This window comes from Saccopteryx leptura, chromosome 3 (assembly GCF_036850995.1).
Source record: "Saccopteryx leptura isolate mSacLep1 chromosome 3, mSacLep1_pri_phased_curated, whole genome shotgun sequence".
Lineage (NCBI taxonomy): Eukaryota > Metazoa > Chordata > Mammalia > Chiroptera > Emballonuridae > Saccopteryx > Saccopteryx leptura.
Window position 1 is genome coordinate 159,128,071 of NC_089505.1, and position 19,161 is coordinate 159,147,231.

The 19,161-nt window shown below is 34.0% G+C and overlaps 1 protein-coding gene across 4 annotated transcripts in view; it reads left to right on the forward strand.

Moving 5' to 3' along the window:
- The window catches only part of PRKACB (protein kinase cAMP-activated catalytic subunit beta), a 147,755-nt gene that overhangs the window by 50,574 nt on the left and 78,020 nt on the right, over positions 1-19,161 (forward strand). Inside the window, exon 2 of one of the 4 annotated variants that reach the window (XM_066376655.1) lies at positions 12,204-12,526. The exons of 2 other annotated variants lie outside the window; for them this stretch is intronic. In XM_066376655.1, coding sequence (XP_066232752.1) covers positions 12,343-12,526 — 184 coding nt within the window. In that variant the 5' untranslated portion in view covers positions 12,204-12,342. Of the gene's footprint in view, positions 1-12,203; positions 12,527-19,141; position 19,161 lie in introns of those variants that run through there. One more of the 4 variants, XM_066376663.1, reaches the window with a different exon arrangement.

The following is a 19,161-nucleotide window of genomic DNA, read 5'->3' on the forward strand; positions in this document are numbered from 1 at the left end:
TGCTTTTACTGTTACCCTCAGCTTACATATACCATCTCCCAGTCCGTTCTCTGCTCAGTAGTCATATTGTTTCTGCCTCATTCCTCTCTCAGTGTCTTTAATTCATTGTTCCTTATGACTGGTATCCTGTTCTCCAGTCATTCCTGATTGTTCCTTTTCTTTCTAGTTCAAGTCTTGACGACTCAAAAGTCACATTTTTCAGAGCACATAATAATTTATTATTACCACTAAACTAGTGGTAGTCAACCTGGTCCCTACCGCCCAGTAGTGGGCGTTCCAGCTTTCATGGTGGGCTGTAGCAGAGCAACCAAAGTATAAATAAAAAGATAGATTTAACTATAGTAAGTTGTTTTATAAAGATTTATTCTGCCAAACTTAGTGAAAATCCGTCATAAAGTACTTGGTAAGTAATTATTATTATATGCTTTAACTTGCTGTAACTCTGCTTTATAAATTTTAAAAAGTAAAGTTACTTCCCTACTTTATAAATCACCATTACTATGGAACCGGTGGGCAGTTAGAAAATTTTACTACTAACAGAGATATAAAAGTGGGCGGTAGGTATAAAAAGGTTGACTACTCCTGCACTAAACCTTCATTCATATAGTTTTATCTTATTGAATTGCCCTTGTTACTTTTTCTGGTATATCAAATTCTACCTATCCTCCAAGACCCTTCTCAAATTTCATGTATTCCATTTTATTTTCCTCAGTACCCTAGTATACACTGAATTGCCCTTTCTACACTTTATGGTCTTTTGGTACTTTTGTAGTTTCTGTAGTCTTTTAAAAATCCTTAAGTAAGAAATACTAATTGCCAGGGATGTTAGAATTCTAAAATGGTCAGACTTTAATTTGGTATTTGCTGTGGTGTCTTCCATTTGGATCAAGTGGCTGGAGTTCCTTCATGTATTCACAAATACGTGGGTTAGTGTATCAGACAGGTTATTTTGTTAATGAATTGTTATCTCAAGCCACAAAAGCTTAACTATAGAGAAATTTGCCTCTACTCCACAATTATGTATTTAATTTTATCATATAAATTTTGAGTTATTAACATGGTAAATATTAATAGATTTTACTTGACTTTTAAATTCCTAGGTAGTTACACTTACATAATTATTTTATATTCTCTATAATTCAATGGTTGGATATTATAGATTCTCAGGACATATTTGTGGGTAGGTGTATGTTTTCTGTTTCTTTGTTGATTAGGTAAAAAATAATCCAGGTTCATTGGACTATGTCCAGATTTTTATTTATTTATTTATTTATTTATTTATTTATTTTTTTTTTTTTTGTGGCAGAGACAGAGAGAATCAAAGAGAGGGACAGACAGATAGGAAGGGAAAGAGATGAGAAGCATCAATTCTTCATTGTGGCACCTTAGTTGTTTATTGATTGCTTTCTCATATGTGCCCTGACCAGGGGGCTATAGAAGACTGAGTGACCCCTTGCTCAAGCCAGCAACCTTGGGCTCAAGCTGGTGAGCCTTGATCAAAGCAGATGAGCCTGCACTCAAACTGGTGACCTCGGGGTCTCGAACCTGGGTTCTCCACATCCCAGTCTGATGCTCTATCCACTGTGCCACCGCCTGGTCAGGCATATGTCCAGTTCTTAACTCAAGCCTTTAAATGAATATATTACACCATTATCAAACACATTTTCTAGGCTGACCAGGTGGTGGTGCAGTGGATAGAGCGTCGGACTGGGATGCGGAAGTACCCTGGTTCGAGACCTCGAGGTCGCCAGCTTGAGTGAGGGCTCATCTGGTTTGAGCAAAAACTCACCAGCTTGGACTCAAGGTCGCTGGCTCCAGCAAGGGGTTACTTGGTCTGCTGAAGGTCCGAGGTCAAGGCACATATGAGAAAGCAATCAATGAACAACTAAGGTGTCGCAATGCACAATGAGAAACTGATGATTGATGCTTCTCATCTCTTTGTTCCTGTCTATTCCTCTCTCTGACTCTCTCTCTGTCTCTGTAAAAAATAAAAAAATAAAATAAAAAAAAACAACACATTTTCTAAAAAGACAGTAAAGCTAATTCATTTTGGGAAATATACACTGTTATTTCAAGAAATAAAGTATTCACTAATAGAATCTAACTCAGTATGCCCTATTTGAGTGAATGTAGAGAAATGGAATACATTTCACTATGTATGTTCACTGAGATACAGTTTAGAACGTGTATGTTTGCACATGATATGAAGATGTGTAAGGGAGAAAAACCAAAGAGTAGAATAAGCAGCTGATTTTAACAATTAGAAATAGTGATCTATCAAAATATGAAAAAACAGGTATATCAGTAGTTTAAACATATCATTAGTAAGCATGCTAATTATCTTCTGTACCTTAAAAAGACCTAAAAGACATAGAACTAGGTATTCTAAAGCCTTTATTTGTTGGAAGGAAGAATAAAAACTGAAAACAAGAATGCTATTCTGTGAAATTCTGCAGGAGATACACTCAATTCTATCAGTATTTTAAAATATAGTAATCTATTAAGATGAAGATCCCAAGAAGGGTCCACTTGTTGCTCTCACAGGAAGAGGGAAAAGTTTTTATGTGAAATATACCTAGAGCATTTTCTGGCAAATATTTACCCTTTGAGGGGACATAGTTTACCAGAGCAGTTTGGGGAGGTCATCCCTTCTACTCCAGTCCACTCTAACTTTCCAATCTCACATTAAGGTGAGAAAAAAGCTATACCACTGGAGAATAACCTGTGAAAGCCACAGCCCAGATGAATAGGTCAAGTAAAAAACTGAGATTATATCTTAAAATTATAGAATGCTTTTCCCTTGCCATACCTTACCCTCATACAAACACCCCCACACACACATACAAGCAAACAAACAAAAACACCTGGAAAAATGCAGATATATAACAGGGCTACAGTAGAATAACAATGAATTACAGCTGAAAGAACCGCAAGGCATGGATGGGCTCTCTGAGGAGGAGAACTGAAGGAAACCCAGAGTCAGTAAGAGAAACCAAACAAGGATACCAGAGGAACTTGAAGCTTCTAACACCTATAGCAAACATTAAACATAGTTTGCCTCATGGCCAAATTAACAGATTCATACAGTAAATGTCTATTTACCTTTGTTCCTATTGTCTAATGCTACATGGTGAACTTTCAACAAAAAATTAGATGGCATGCCTAAAGGCAAGAAAAAGGTCTGGAGACAAAGCAAGTGTCAGAACCAGTCTCAGATATTATAGGTGTTTGAATTATCAGATAGGGAATTTATAATAACTTATTAATAAGTAAGGATTCCAGTGGAAAAAGTAAGCAATATTCAAGAATACATGAGTAATGTAAGAAGAGAAAAACTCTAAGAAAGAATCAACAGAAAATTTTATAGTAAAAAAAACACTGTAATAGAAATAAATACATTTGATGAAACCATCAATAGAATAGATACAGCTGAGGAAAGAATCAATGAGGTTGAAGATAGATCAGTAGGAACTACCTAAAGTAAAATGCAAAGAAAAAAATATTGGGAGGAAAACAGAACATCCAAAAAGTATGGGACACCTTCTAAAAGTGTAACATATGCATAATTGGAATACCAGAAGAGGAAAAAGAGTAGAAGAAATATTTGAAAAACTGCAGAGACTGTTAGAAAATTAACAACAGACACCAAAACACAGGACCAAAAAGTTTAGTACCATGCAAAATAAATACAAAAATAACCTGGGTATATCATATTTAAACTGAGGGATACCCGAAACTAAGAAAATCTTGAAAGACCTCAGGGGAATGAGAGACCCTTGAGAAGAATAGAATAAGAATTATGACAGACTTCTCATCACCATGCAAGTAAGAAGAGAGTACAGTAAAAGATTTATATGTTGAGAGAGAAAAAAAATTCTAACCAACAATTTAGTGAAATTATCTTTCAAAAGTGTAAAACAGACCTGACCAGATGCTGGCGCAGTGGATAAAGCATTGACCTTGGACGCTGAGGACCCACGTTCGAAATCCGGAGGTCACCAGTTTGAGCATGGGCTCATCTGGCTTGAGTGCAGGGATCATAGACATGATCCCATGGTCACTGACTTGAGCTCAAAGATCACAGGCTTGAACCCAAGGTTGTTGGCTTGAGCAAGGGGTCACTGGCTCAGCTGGAGCTTCCTGGACACGACACATGTGAGAAGCAATCAATGAACAGCTAAAGTGGCACAACTATAAGTTGATGTTTCTCATCTCTCCTTCCCTGTCTGTCTGTCTCTGTCTCTGTCTCTCACGCTTAAAAAAAAATGGGAGACAGATACTTTCTTAGAGAAACAAAAACTAAAGGCATTTATTGCTGGAGACCTGTCCTGCAAGAAATGATAAAAGAAGTTCTTCAGAGAGAAGAAAAAGAATATAGCTTAAAAACTTGAATGTACATAAAGAAAAGGAATTAAATAGGAAAATATTTGAAGGATGAAATATTTTTCTTTTTCATTTTTGATCTAAAAATAACTTTAATAATATTAATAATGTTTACTACTTAATGCTTATATAATATGTATAAGTGAAGTGAATAATACAGGGCCGTAAAGATAGGAAAAAGGATTTGGGAATATACTGTTATAAAGTACCAGCACTACAAATGAAGCAGCATAGTGCCATTTAAAGGTGATATTAGATCTGTTAAAATACATATTGCAAAAACTAAGACAATAACTAAAATTTTTCTTTAAAAAAGTATAATTAAGAAGGGAGGATATTAAATAGGACCCTATAAAATGTCAATTAAAATCAGAATAAACAAAAAAATGGGAAAAAAATTCAGTGAGTAGAAAAAAATTTCAAATATGGTGGATATCAATCTATGTCAATAGTCATTTTAAATGTAAATGGCATAAATATACCAAGAGACAGAGACAGAGATTGTCAGGATTATAAAGAATAAGATCATATGTGTGTATACATATACATATACATATACATATATACAAACAGCTATGTGTTGTCTGTTTTTTTTTTAAAAAAACACATACACACTATAAAGAACCAGGTAAGCCTGACCTGTGGTGGCACAGTGGATGGGGCATCAACCTGGAATGCTGAAGTTGCTGGTTCGCAGCCCTAGGCTTGCCTGGTCAAGGCACATACGGGAAGTAACTATGCATTGATGCTTCCCACTCCTACCCCCAGCCTTTCTCTCTCCTATCTCTCTCTAAATGTGATAAATAAATTTTTTTAAAAATCTAAAAATTAAATAAATAAATAAGAATCAGGTTAAAAGAAAAGGGATGGTGAAAGACAACCATGCTATCACTAACCAAGAGGAATCTGGAGCAGCTATGTTATCTTCAAACAAAACAATTCAGAATAATGTAAATAATGAGGTATACAAATAGGCATTACATAATGATTTGGTAGTCAGTTTGTCCAGAAACTTTAACAGCCTTAAACATGTACACTTAATAAAGTGTCAAAATATATGAGACAAAATCTGATAGCATAGAAATAGACAAATTCACTATTATAATTGAGAACTTCAACACCTCTTTCAATAATTGATAAATTAGGCAGGCAGAAAATCAGTAAATATATAGATAACATAAAAAAACACTATCAATCAACTGAATCTAGTTAATATTTATACAATATACCATTCAACAACAGCAGAGTATACATTCTTCAGCTTACATGGAGCATTTACCAAGATAAATCACATTCTGGGCTGTGAATCACACCTTAACAGTTTAAAAAAAACAGTACAAAATGTATTTACAGACCACAGTGGAATTAAAATTGATAATAGAAAGTAAGCTGAAAAATCCCCCAATATGTGGAAATTATAAAACACACTTCTAAATAACACATTGGTCAAAGAAATCTTAGAAGTAAATGATAATGAAAATACAGTTTATCACAATTTGGGGAATTTAGCAAAAGCACTGCTTAGAGGACAATTTATTACTTTAAATACATAAACCAGAAAAGAAGAAATATTTAAAATTGGTAATGTAAGATTACACCTTAGGAAACTAGAGAAAGAAGAACAATTTAAGCCCAATGCATGTGAAAGAAAAGAAAAAATACAAATTAGAGAATAAAGTAGTAAAATTGAAAACAAGAAAATTTTAAAAAACAAATTTTGTTCTATAAAAAGATAAAATTGTTAAACATCTAAGCAGGTTAATCAAGGGGAAATAAAAGAAGACACACATTACCAATATCAGAAACAAAAGCTAGATTATCACTAAGCCCCTGTGGGATTAAGAAGTATTGTGTTGGGGAATAATTTCATAGCGTTTTTACCGAAGACTTATTTAAACAAAAAACAATAATTATATCAATAAGTTAATCAATTATATATTCTCTGTTGCTGTTTACAACCTCTTCCCACCTCTCGACCAATTTGTTGATGCCCTTCCGCCAAAAACCGGCTGGTCTGGTGTCAAAGAAGTTGTTGAGCCAGTTTTTAAGGACCTCTTTGTTATCGAAGGTAACGCCCTTCATATGGTTTGACAGGGAGCGGAAAAGATGGTAATGGGTCGGTGCAAGGTCCGGAGAATACGGCGGATGCTGAAGGACCTCCTATTCGAGCTCTTGGAGTGCAGCTTTGACGACTTGTGCAACATGGGGCCTGGCGTTGTCGTGAAGGAGTATGGTTTGACCATGTCGATCAGGTCTTTTCAGTCGAATAGCCTCATTCACGCGGTGTAGCTGGGCAATGTAGAGCTCCTTGTTGACCGTGGCATTCTTTTCGAGCATTTCCCAGTTCTTCATCTAATTCAGAAGGCCTTCCGCTGTGGCACGTGTCATTGACGTCAAAGTCGCCATTTTTGAACTTTGCAAACCATTTCCATGCTGTAGACTCGCCTATGACACCTTCTCCATACACGTCACAAATGTCCCGGGCTGCTTCGGCAGCTTTTTGACCTCGATGAAAAGCAAAGAGGAGCAGGTGTTGAAAATGTTGATTTTTGCCTCCTGGGTATTCCATTTCTAAGCCTCAAAACTAATAAAAAATTAAATAACTCAAAAATACAATTAACATAGTTTTGTAGAGCAGAAAGAGTTTTATCGAATGAATACTTACCCTTTGCCAAACAGCAAACAAATCGTTGTAAAATAAAAGAAAATATAAAAATGCTACGAACTTATTCCCCAACCCAATAATAAAGGAGTAGTACAAAACACTATGCTCACAAATTTAATAATTCAGATGAAGTGGGCCAATTTCTTGAAAGACATAAAATATCAAAACTCCCACAAGTAGAAATAAATAAGCTGAATAAATTATTAAAACTAAATAAATTTTAAAATTATAATTAAACAATTTCCAAAGAAACAGTATCGGGAGCATATGGGCTCACTAGTGACTTCTACCAAACAAGTTATAAGATAACAAACAATCTCATTAAAAAGTGGGCAAAAGGTCTGAACAGATATCTCATTAATGATACTGATGACAAATAAACATGAAAAGATGCTCAACATCATTTGTTATTAAAGAACCGGAAACTAAAGCAACAATGAGAAACCACTATACATCTTTTAAAATGGCTAAAATTAAGACACACAACTGACTGCTGATTGACGACAAGGATGCAGAGCAAGGGTACTCTTCATTGCTGATCATAATGAAAACAACCACTTTGGAAGACATTTTGACAGTTTCTTGCAAAGGTAGTCTGAGCATACAATCCAGCAATCACACACCTGAGAATGTACTCCACTGATTTAAAAACTGTTCACACAAAAACCCGCACATGAAAGTTATAGCAGCTTTGTTTATAATCGCCCCAAACTGAAGCAAACAAGTAGTCCTTTAGCAGGTGAAATATTCCATGCAATGCAATATTATTCAGTGATAAAAAGAAATGAGCAGTAAAGCCACAAAAAGACATGCATGAATTTTAAATGCATATTATTGCTAAGTGATAGAAGAGTCTGAAAAGCCTGCATAATGTATGACTTCAGTTATATGCTGTTTTGGAAAAAGCAAAACTAGCAATGGTAAAAATATTGGTAGGTGCCAAAGATTAGGGAAGCACAGATTACTAAGGTAGCAAACTATCCTGTGTGATATATAATTGTGGATACATGACATTATGCATTTGTCCAAATTCACAGCACTTCTATTATATAGAGTAAACTTTAATATATGCAAGACTTCAAAATAGTTATTTAGAAGGTTGGGGATTTCAGAATGAAATTCAGAATGTGACAAAAACAATCTGACTATATTACAAATATATGAAACAACATCCCTGAAAATGGGGTTAAAGGTGCTGACCTAAGTTAATTTGGGAAAAAGTGGAAGTCTGTAAGATTAGAGGCAAAAGAAACTGGACATAATAGTGTGCTCTAGTTGATAAAAGTGTTTCCCATCAACATAAAGCTTTTAAACTGTGCCAGGTTAACAATTCTTATATTGCCATACATGTATACTGAAATTAAGTTAATGGAAGGTGGAAGCCAGGTTGCTCGCTTTTTGTAATAGGAGTTTTCAGATAAGCAAGAAGATGAAGCTAAAGTGGATCATGCAATAATGAATTAGAGTTGGAGACATCAGAAGAACTTATTACTAATTTATTAACAAGAAAGTGGATAAATATATAAATATCTACAGATATGGGTATGTATACACATTAGTATATACATATATTTCTCAGCTGAAAGGGCCTCAATGCAACAACACCCTGGTAACAACAAGCACACCTAGTTTCCAGGTTTTGGTTTCTAATACCATTTTCCAGAAAACAGAATGAAGGCTCCTTGGCTGATTTTAGGTCTGGGGCAGGAAGCATAGAAAATGGGCACGGAACATTTTATAGTGCTAGAAAGTAAGTGCTCAAATACATACATGCGTACACATCACACACACACACACACACACATTAAAGAGACAGAATACAGTTCAAAGAGTTATTTTATTGAATATAAGAAACCAGTATTTTGTGGTATTTTATGGCAAGCTAAAGGAGTTCACTCTGAAAATTGTTATGATTTCTAAAATTAATGAAGATTGAATAATAAAGACTTTTAACCTAAACTGGTTACTTTATAGTTTATCATACATTATTTAGACTATTAATGAAGTATAAGATACATTATTACAATTTTGAGTACATGACTAGACATCTTAATACAAATTAAAGTTCTGAAAAAACCATCAAGAAGAAAGACTAACAATATACTTAAGATTAGTTTGAATTATGAAGGAACTCAGTTTTGGTTAAAACTGTAGTTGTTTCTTTCTAGCAGTAGATGCCAGTAGAGTTCTTTTTAATAAAAATCAAATGCCTAAGTACTTCCATAGCAACAGCCTCCTTGTCACATTACCATATATAGAAACATTACTCTGAGGACTAAAGATTCTACTTTCTGTAAGGACTTTGTAATAAACACTTGCATTTAAAAAATAGAGTACAGATTTCAAATGTAGTGTTTTCTAGATGCTCGTCCAGTGAGATTTATTTTCTTTTTTTTAACAGTAATTATTTGGTAAGGTTTGTGTATAAAAAAAATAAATTAATCTAACTGTTCTACTATAGTTAGGAATTTGAAATATCTGCCCTAAACTCAAGCAACATTGAATATAAGTCTGGATAGTGTATGTGTTAAAAAATGAATATGGCCTGACCAGGTGGTGGCGCAGTGGATAGTGTGTCGGACTGGGATGCAGAAGACCCAGGTTCGGGACCCTGAGGTCGCCAGCTTGAGCGTGGGCTCATCTGGTTTGAGCAAAAGCTCACCAGGTTGGACCCAAGGTTGCTGGCTCAAGCGAGGGGTTACTCAGTCTGCTGAAGGCCCGCTGTCAAGGCACATATGAGAAAGCAATCAATGAACAACTAAGGTGTCGCCACAAAAAACTGATGATTGATGCTTCTCATCTCTCTCCGTTCCTGTCTGTCTGTCCCTGTCTGTCCTTCTCTCTGACTCTCTCTCTGTCTCTGTTAAAAAAAAATGAATATGGTGAGGCCAAAATGTTAGGATCAGTTTGTGCATTTGGCAAGAGAATACTGTGAGTGTACTATTTTAGGAAAGGCAGAGATGAGTGATTGGACGGAATGATTGGAAGCAGAGAAAAGAAAGTCATTTCAGAAATTCACATTTACACTAATAAAAATGAAGCTCAAAGAATGAATAAACTTTAGTAGCCGACTGAATATAGAGAAAAAAGAGTTAAGTGACATTATCTCTTACTTTTATTTTTATATGTGAGCAAGTTATTGCTTATTGGATAATTTACAACTGTGGTCCTACAGATAACATTAAAATATTTTCAAGTGTTTGCTGATACTACTTAGACCTTTAATTTGTTAAAAATGAATACTTCAATGTATATTTATTGAATATGTAACACATGCATTGCATTTATGAATTCAAGTAATTCACTATTTGAGGCATACATTTATAAATAGCAAATTTTAACATGAAATTAGAAGATCAATGGAAACAGTAGAGAGCAGTTTATTTCTCTAGGAAGTGTGTGGGAAACATCAGTGAGGAGGTGACATTTGTGGTGAGCCTTGATGATGAATAGAATTCCTCTCAAGAGAGCAAGTAAAAAAATTCAGGAATTTTATCTACTTCTGCCCATGTAGAGTCAGTCCATGCAGAGGTTTATTAAAGACTGCAAGCCCTGGCCAGTTGGCTCAGTGGCAGAGCATAGGCTCAATGTGTGGAAGTCTCAGGTTCGATTCTTGGTCAGGGCACACAGGAAAAGCAACCATTGCTTCTCCCCAACTCCGCCCCTTCTCTCTCTCTCTCTCTCTCTCTCTCTCTCTCTCTCTCTCTTCCCCTCCCTCAGTCATAGCATGATTGGTTCAAGCAAAGTTGGCCCCAGACACTAAGGATGGCTCCATGGCCTCACCTCAGGCCCTAAAATAACTCCGTTGCCGAGCTATGGAGCAATGGCCCCAGATGGACAGAGCATTGCCCCTTAGGGGGCTTGCTGTGTGGATCCAGTCGGGGCACATGCGGGAATCTTTCTCTCTGCTTCCTCACCTCTTGCTTAAAAAAAAAAAGACTGCAGACATTTGTGCAGTGTCTGTTTTGTATTAAAGCACTGTCAGATGTTAATATATATTGTTATATATACATTTATTTTTAAAAAGTTACAAATTTAAGTTTAGTCTTAAAGATACTGTTATTTGTTTAGATTGATACTAATTTTATTACACAAAACAAAGTGCACATAAATGAGCTGTTACTTGACAAAATCCATTAGGCAGTGTTTTCTGTGTGTGTGTGTTGTGTATTGTCTTCATTTGATTACATTTTTGTTCCTATGTATTCTGTTTGTCATTATTCCTATTCTATTTGTCAAGTAGCTCACAGGAAATTTATACTGAGCTTCTAAAGTTAAAATCACACAGAATTCTCATTTTTTAAGTAGTGTGAAAAGGCAAATACTCAAAATCATTGTTATGTCACAGGTTCCTTTTTTTTTGTACAAATGGACAGTGGCAAATTTTATTTAGTTTTTATTGAAGGAGCTGTTTCTAAATGAGGCACATAAATCATAGATCAGGTAAGAAGTAGTTCTCCATGTTAGTTTAAAAGTTAACATGTCTTAGTCAACTAGAAGGAATTTTTTCCTATCAATGGAAATTTCTTGCTGAGACTGATTTTATATCATTTTAAAACTTATAGTTCTTTTAAAAAAAATTTAAATGTTTTAAAATGTACTGCTAATAGGCACTTGTCAGTAGATTATAAGTTTGATAAGCAATCCTAATATACTAAGTTTTTGAAATTCCTGTATATATTAGACTGAAGTCAATGAGTTAGCAACAAGTTCTTTTTTTAAGTGCTAGTTCAGATTTTTTCTTAGTTAAAATATGAGTAACGAATTTTTTTTACCAATTTTGTAATATCTATTTCATACCAATTTTTGATGAAAAGATAACTGCTCATAAGGATTTATAAAATCTGTACATTAGCTGATTTCCTAGAAAAAAAAACTATTTTAGTATATTTTATTTGGAGAATGGTTTGACCTTTAGTTGTTTGCATAGTGTTGTAATACATATTTAACTGGGTTTTTTAAAAAAAACAATAGCCTACTGTGTGTATATAAAGCTTTTTATTTAATGGTCTCATTAACCTGTATATTAATATTGAAACTCTCTTAAACATAGAGCCTTTTAGGTCAATATGTAAGTCTTTGAAATCCTCACCTCTAGTTAAGATGAAGAGTTTTGCTAAGAAAGGCTCAGTAATGTGCTGTTTTATATTAACAGGAAACAGAACAGCAGTAGTGGTTTGAATACCCTGCAAACAGGAAGTTTGACACATGCATAGCTCTTAGCTTCTGTGTAAGAAGTTGTTGAGCTCCTTCTGGAAAATTTTTTCAGATACTTTAAGTGTAAATACACATGAATGGCAGCGTATAGAGAACTACCCGGTAACCAGTGCACAGGTACAACTGCTCTTCAGAAATTGGAAGGCTTTGCTAGCCGACTGTTTCATAGACACTCTAAAGGTACTACACATGATCAGAAAACATCTCTGGAAAATGACAGCCTTCATTTCTCTGAACATACTGCCTTATGGGACAGATCAAGTAAGTTATTTTTAAAAATAATACATTATAACTAGAATAAAAAATGCTAATTGGAGTTTTAGGATCAAAAATAAAGAACTATGTTTTGTTTGTCTTTTTATGGTTTGAACAAAGACATTTTGCAAGATGTAGTTGAAAAAGTTCCACAATAACTTGATTAGAAGTTGAGCTTAATCATGTTCACTGTTTTGTTTTATCTACAACTAGTTATGTTGAATATCAGTGGGAAACTTTTACAAAATTTTACATCATTTCTGGTATGTTTCTGGTTCTTTTGCTTTTATTTTTTTGTTGCTATATGAAAGTGAAATGTCTAAATTTTAAAAACAATATCAGTTTATTTAAAAAATTTCTTGGATGTATAAGCCTTAAAATTTGAAAAGGGGGGAAAGGTTCTTGAATTTTTAATTAAATTTCTATTATGTTTGCCAACTTTTGATTTTAAATAAATGTATGAAAGTTATTTCAGTTTTACAAGCAGGATTTCTAATATCAAAGCATGGTATGATTAGTCTATGTGATGTCTTATATTTATAACATTTTAAAAATCAAAAGCATTTATAATTATATTTCATGTTACTTATAATTATGGTTAAAGGAGGGGAAGTTGTTTATGCATGCATTACATTCTTTCCAGGCTTGTTAAAGTGTTTGGACTTGCTTGCTTTGCTAAAATGGTGATATGTAACCATTTTTGGTGGCATGGACCTTAAAAGATACATTTCACATATAAACAATACCAAAGCCTCAATTCCACATATCACTTTGAATCCTCCAAGGTATTTTTGTCACTCTGATGAAGGGAACAATAGAATTACCCTGAGTACTCTGGCCCTTTTGCTACGTTTGTTTGATCATCAAACAGCACTCAGTTTTGCCTCTTTTTGTTCATATATATATATATATTCCATAGCAGTAAAAGAAGAAAACTCAGTTTTAACAAAAACAGGAGTAATTTACAAAGTTTGCTACTTGATTTGTATAGCACCTTCATAATTCTATGGAGGCTTACTGAATTATTTTTATACTCCATCAGAATTTTTTTACCTTGAAGCTATTTTAGGGACAAAGTAAAAAATTTGTACAACTTTTTTATTCAAAAGGTTTTCATCACTTATAATTAATTCTCACTATATAGCAAGTTAATAGATGAGGAATCACAATATCAAGTTAATCAACTAATGAATATTGAAAATAATAGTACATTATTAAAATTTATCATACAACAAAAGTTTATTATTCATTCTGTTTGCCCTATTCTGTTAAATTACCATCTCCTAAGGCCTTTGGAAACCTTTTTTAATGTACTTTAAAGATTTTTTTAATTAAAAGTTCAATGAGGAATAATGACAATACTGAACTAGTTTCTGTTTCAGTAATAACTATTCCTCCAAATAGTGGTTATTTTATAAATGTATCTTGAATGACACCATGTACTTTTAATAATTAATGGTTATTTTTAAACTGTACTTTCACCATTTTTAAAATATATGGGGCTTCTAATGTTTTCTGACACACATTTTAAAATCTAGCAGTGGAAAATAATATTGTGAGCCATTATTTCTTTTGGAAAAAAACAGACTAATAAAGTACTATTAGCATTTTTTTATTGTGATGTCACAAAATAAAATAAATAGGATCATGTACACAAGTAGAATTAGGCTTACCTTATAACCTGCAAAGAAGAGGCATGATGTAAGAAATACTTAAATAGTAACTGAGTGTTTATTAATCAAGTATTCTTTAACTCTTTCATATCCTAAAAATATCAAATACACAATACTTTTACATATGATAGAATAAGTACAGTAAGCTTGTGGCTCATGTTTTCTATTAAGGAATCTGTTCATGTAGAAGAAAAACACTGATACAACAGAAACAGGAAAGCTATTGCTACAAAATTTCAAGTTTTATTTTTATGGGAAAAACACAAGTTTTTATTCATTTATAGAGTAAGTTATGGAGGAAGTTTACTGTATTAAGATTTTATACAGACTTATTCTTCAAAGCTACTGTATTTTAAGCAGCTTTCTTGCATGGCTTGTTTGACAAGAAAAAGGAATGTAATATCTAATTATAAATACTTTGAATATGATTGTTTTAAAAGTGCTATTTTAAGAAATCAACTAATAAGCACAGATCTACAAGGAATATTTTTAAATTACGTTCATTAACTATGGAGTAAAGATAAATCATCAGTTTAGGCATGTTTGAAATGTAACACGCTTTGATGCAAATTTCTTCTTCAGTGACATTAAATATAGGAAGAAATACAGAATAAAGGCCACATAGTGGTTTCCAGGTGCCCTAAATGTGTTTCATCTTTTAATACTAAATTAGGTAACAGGAATTCCTGTTTGATAACATAAATATTTAACAGCTAGTTCCATGCACTTATAAGTACATGAAGTTCAAAAGAAAAACATGGAGAAATTCTGCTTTTTGTTTTGACTCAAAATGAATGGGAGTATTAACATTTATTGAATTCTCTTTCTAGCAGATTTATTATGATTAACTTTTAATAATTCCTTTCATTGTAAATGGTATATTGTTATATAATGATGAAGTTGATGAAGTTTTGCACATTTTAAATCTTGGATTTTATACACTTAATGAGTGCCTAATTACAACATTTTAAAGATGGGATAGGTGAATACCATCTAACACTTTATCTATCCCCCTTTCCCATAAATTTGCAGGCTATTTTTCTGCAAGATACAAATCCATATTAGTGCATCTTAGATTTAAATAGTATATTGAACAAATGAGCAATTTTGTATATAGATTTCTTCAGGTAGGATTAGAAAGCTAAATGTTATAACATATCCTTTTATCTGGTCAGTTTTACCTCTCCAAAGCTCATCCAGTCTTCTTTTTATTTAAAAATTAAAATTTAATGGGGTCTTAATTGACCAGTAAGAATATATAGGTTTCATATAAGCATTTCTATAGCTTATGAACAGTTGATTGTGTTGTGTGCCCATCACCCAAAGTCAAATCATTTCTTGTCAAAGGACAGTTCACTTTTGTGCTTATTTCTTAGTCCACTGAATCTGTATCACTTTCATTTCTAAGATAGAAGACTTTCCACATTACTTTTTATCTACTTTTTCCACCTACAACTCTTCCATAAGCTTCCAGATAATCAGTTTTTATTCATTTGGCAAACTTTTTTGAATATTTACTATATCAGTCTGTAAACAAATCTCTGGGAAAAGTTAGTGTAGTGTTTCCCCACAAAAACAAGAGTAGAAAGAGCAAACATACAAACAACAATTCAATGCATAGGAAAATGGTTGCTTAAAAATGTGTAAGTAGCTTGCTGTGGGAATTTTAGTGTAAGAAGAAATTAACACTAAAGAGAAGATGGCACCTTTGAGAATATTGAAGACTAAATAGAATTTTCAGACTCAGAGGAAGAAAAAGTTATTTTATTTTAAGAAAATAACATACATAAGTATGTGAAAATATGAAAATTTAGAATTTACTTTAAAGATATATTAAGATTATTGTCTGGAAAAGTCATCTGTGGCTCTGATCTTAATACCGTGGGGTATTGAAAAGGAACAGCCTTGACCAAGCTTCAAAGAATTTGTTATATCATCCCCCAAGGTAATGGATGCCTACCATTCTACATTTACATAATTAAATTGTCCACAGAAGTGGTTCTTCCCACAGCAAAGATCTGCTGCAAGCCAGCTGTATCTGCATAGGTAGAGAAGCACTTGACAATTTTTTTTTAATCGAAGTATATTTTACGTACCATAAAACTGGCACATTATAAGTGTACAATTACAAAGGAGTTTAAGAGTAAATTTATAGAGTTGTGCAGTCATCACCACAATTTAGTTTTGGAACATTTCCATGAGCCCCAAATTTCTTTTGTACCCTTTTGCAATTAGTTCTTACTTTAACCTCAACCTTAGGCAAATTCTGATCTGTTTTTTGTCCCTACAAATTGCCTTTTCTAGATACTTTGTCTAAATGGAATTATGCAATATATAATCTATTATTTCTGGGTCCTGGCACTTAGAATTACCTTGTTCACCTATGTTATAGAACATATCAATAGTTAGTTTCTTTAGATTGCTGAATAATGCTGTGTTGTTTGGATATAATGCCTTCTGTTTATCAACTCAACATTTGATGAACATTAGAATTGTTCCTAGTAAGGTTATTTGGATAATATTGCTATGAAAATTTGTATACAAGACTGAGTGGACATATGCTTTCATTTCTTTCGAGTAGATATCTAGGAGTAGAATTACTAGGTCACATGGTAAGTTTATGTTTTGTTTTGGGTTTTTTTTACAGAGACAGATAGGGACAGACAGGCAGGAACAAATAGATGTGAAGCATCAATCATCAGTTTTTCATTGTGACACCTTAGTTGTTCATTGATTGCTTTCTCACATGTGCCTTGACTGTGGCCCTTCAGCAGACCGAGTCACCCCTTGCTCAAGCCAGCAACCTTGGGTCCAAGCTGGTGAGCTTTTTTGCTCAAACCAGATGAGCCCGCGCTCAAGCTGGTGACCTCAGGGTCTCAAACCTGGGTCCTCCATGTCCCAGTCTGACGCTCTATCCACTGCGCCACCGCCCAGTCAGGCTATGTTTATCTTTTTAACTTCCAGTTTTGTTTCTTTCCTAAATGGATTTACAATTTTATATTTCTGCCCTTGGGATTACAGTTCTTCACATCCTTGTTAATACTTGGTAACTTCAGTCTTGATTGTAGCTATTCTGGTGTATGTGAATTGGTATTTCGTTTTGGTTTTCAGTTTGTGTTCCCCTAAAGATTGATAGTGTTGAACATATTTTTCATGTTCTTAGAGGCTATCCATTTATCTACTTTGGAGAAATATATTTTCAAATCTCTTGCCCACTTTCAAAATTGAGGGATTTTTTTTTAAAATTTTGTCTTATTATCAGGTCTTAAAAGTTCTTTACATATTTTGAACACCAATTCTTTTTTTTTTTTTTTTTTTTTTTTTTGTGGGAGAGACAGAGAGAGTCAAGAGAGGGATAGATAGGGACAGACAGACAGGAAGGGAGAGAGATGAGAAACATCAGTTCTTTGTTGCAATTCCTTAGTTGTTCATTGATTGCTTTCTCATATGTGCCTTGACTGGGGGGCTACAGCAGACCGAGTGACCCCTTGCTCGAGCCAGCGACCTTGGGCTCAAACTGGTGAGCCTTGCTCAAACTAGATGAGCCCGCACTCAAGCTGGTGACCTTGGGGTTTCGAACCTAAGTCCTCTGCATCCCAGTCCGACACTTTTTCCACTGTGCCACTGCCTGGTCAGGCTAAAAGATATTTTCTTAACTTAGTTGTTATAAAATACATTTTATCTTGTCACAATCAACTTTAGGGTAATACTGACTTAATTCTAGTAAAATGTAGCTACTCTGATCTAATATAACTTAATTTCTTTTAAAGTTTTGTATTATTATTTTCATATGTATTACATATATTTTTATAAACCCAGCAATGCAGTGTTATAATTATTGTATCTTAAAATGTTAAGTACTCTAGCCTGACCAGGTGGTGGTGCAGTGGATAGAGCATTGGATTTGGATGCAGAGGACCCAGGTTCGAGACCCCGAGGTTGCCAGCTTGAGCGTGGGCTCCTCTGGTTTGAGCAAAAGCTCACCAGCTTGGACCCAAGGTCGCTGGCTCTAGCAAGGGGTTCCTCGGTCTGCTGAAGGCCCGCGGTCAAGGCACATATGAGAAAGCAATCAATGAACAACTAAGGTGTCGCCACGAAAAACTGATGATTGATGCTTCTCATCTCTCTCCATTCCTGTTTGTCCCTATCTATCCCTCTCTGTGACTCTCTGTCTCTGTTAAAAAAAGAAAAAGAAAAAAAAAATGTTAAGTACTCTAAAGAAATTAAGAGAATAAAACATAAAAATACGTATTTGTGTAATCTTTTAAGTATATATTTACTATTCCAATCCTCTTCATTTTTCCTGTCAGCTTGAGTATGGCCCAGTGTCACGTCATTTTCTTTTAGCCTGAAGGACTTCTTTAATATTTCTGCTTGAAACAAATATCCTCAGTTGTTGTTTATCTGGGAATTCTATATTTCACCTTAGTTTTTGGAGGATAGTGTTCCAAGGTAGAGAATTATTGTAAACTTGTTTGCTTCTGTTTTCTTTTAGCACTTCAAATATATCATTCCACTGCCATCTGGCCTTTCTCATTTCTGTTTGTCATGAGTATTGCTTTCCCCTGTATGTGATTAGTCATTTTTCTCTTGCTTCTTTCAAGATGCTCTCTTTGTTTTTCAAGTTGCAATATGATGTATGTAGGATCTCTTTCTGTTTATTCTACTTGGCATTACTTAAACTTCTTGGATGTGTAGGTTAATATTTTCCATTAAACTCAGGCATTCTCCACCATTATTTTTTTAAATATTTTATCTTTGCCCTTTGTCTCTATCTTCTCCTTCTCTAATTCCCATTATATATATGTTGGTAACCTTGATATCCCACAGATTTCTGGAGCTCTATTCATTTTTTTATGTATTTCATTTGTTCTCTATTCCTCAGACAGGATGATTTCTATTGATGCATCTTCAAGTTCACTGATTCAGTCTTTTGCCATCCTCAAATCTGCTGTTGGGTCCGTATAG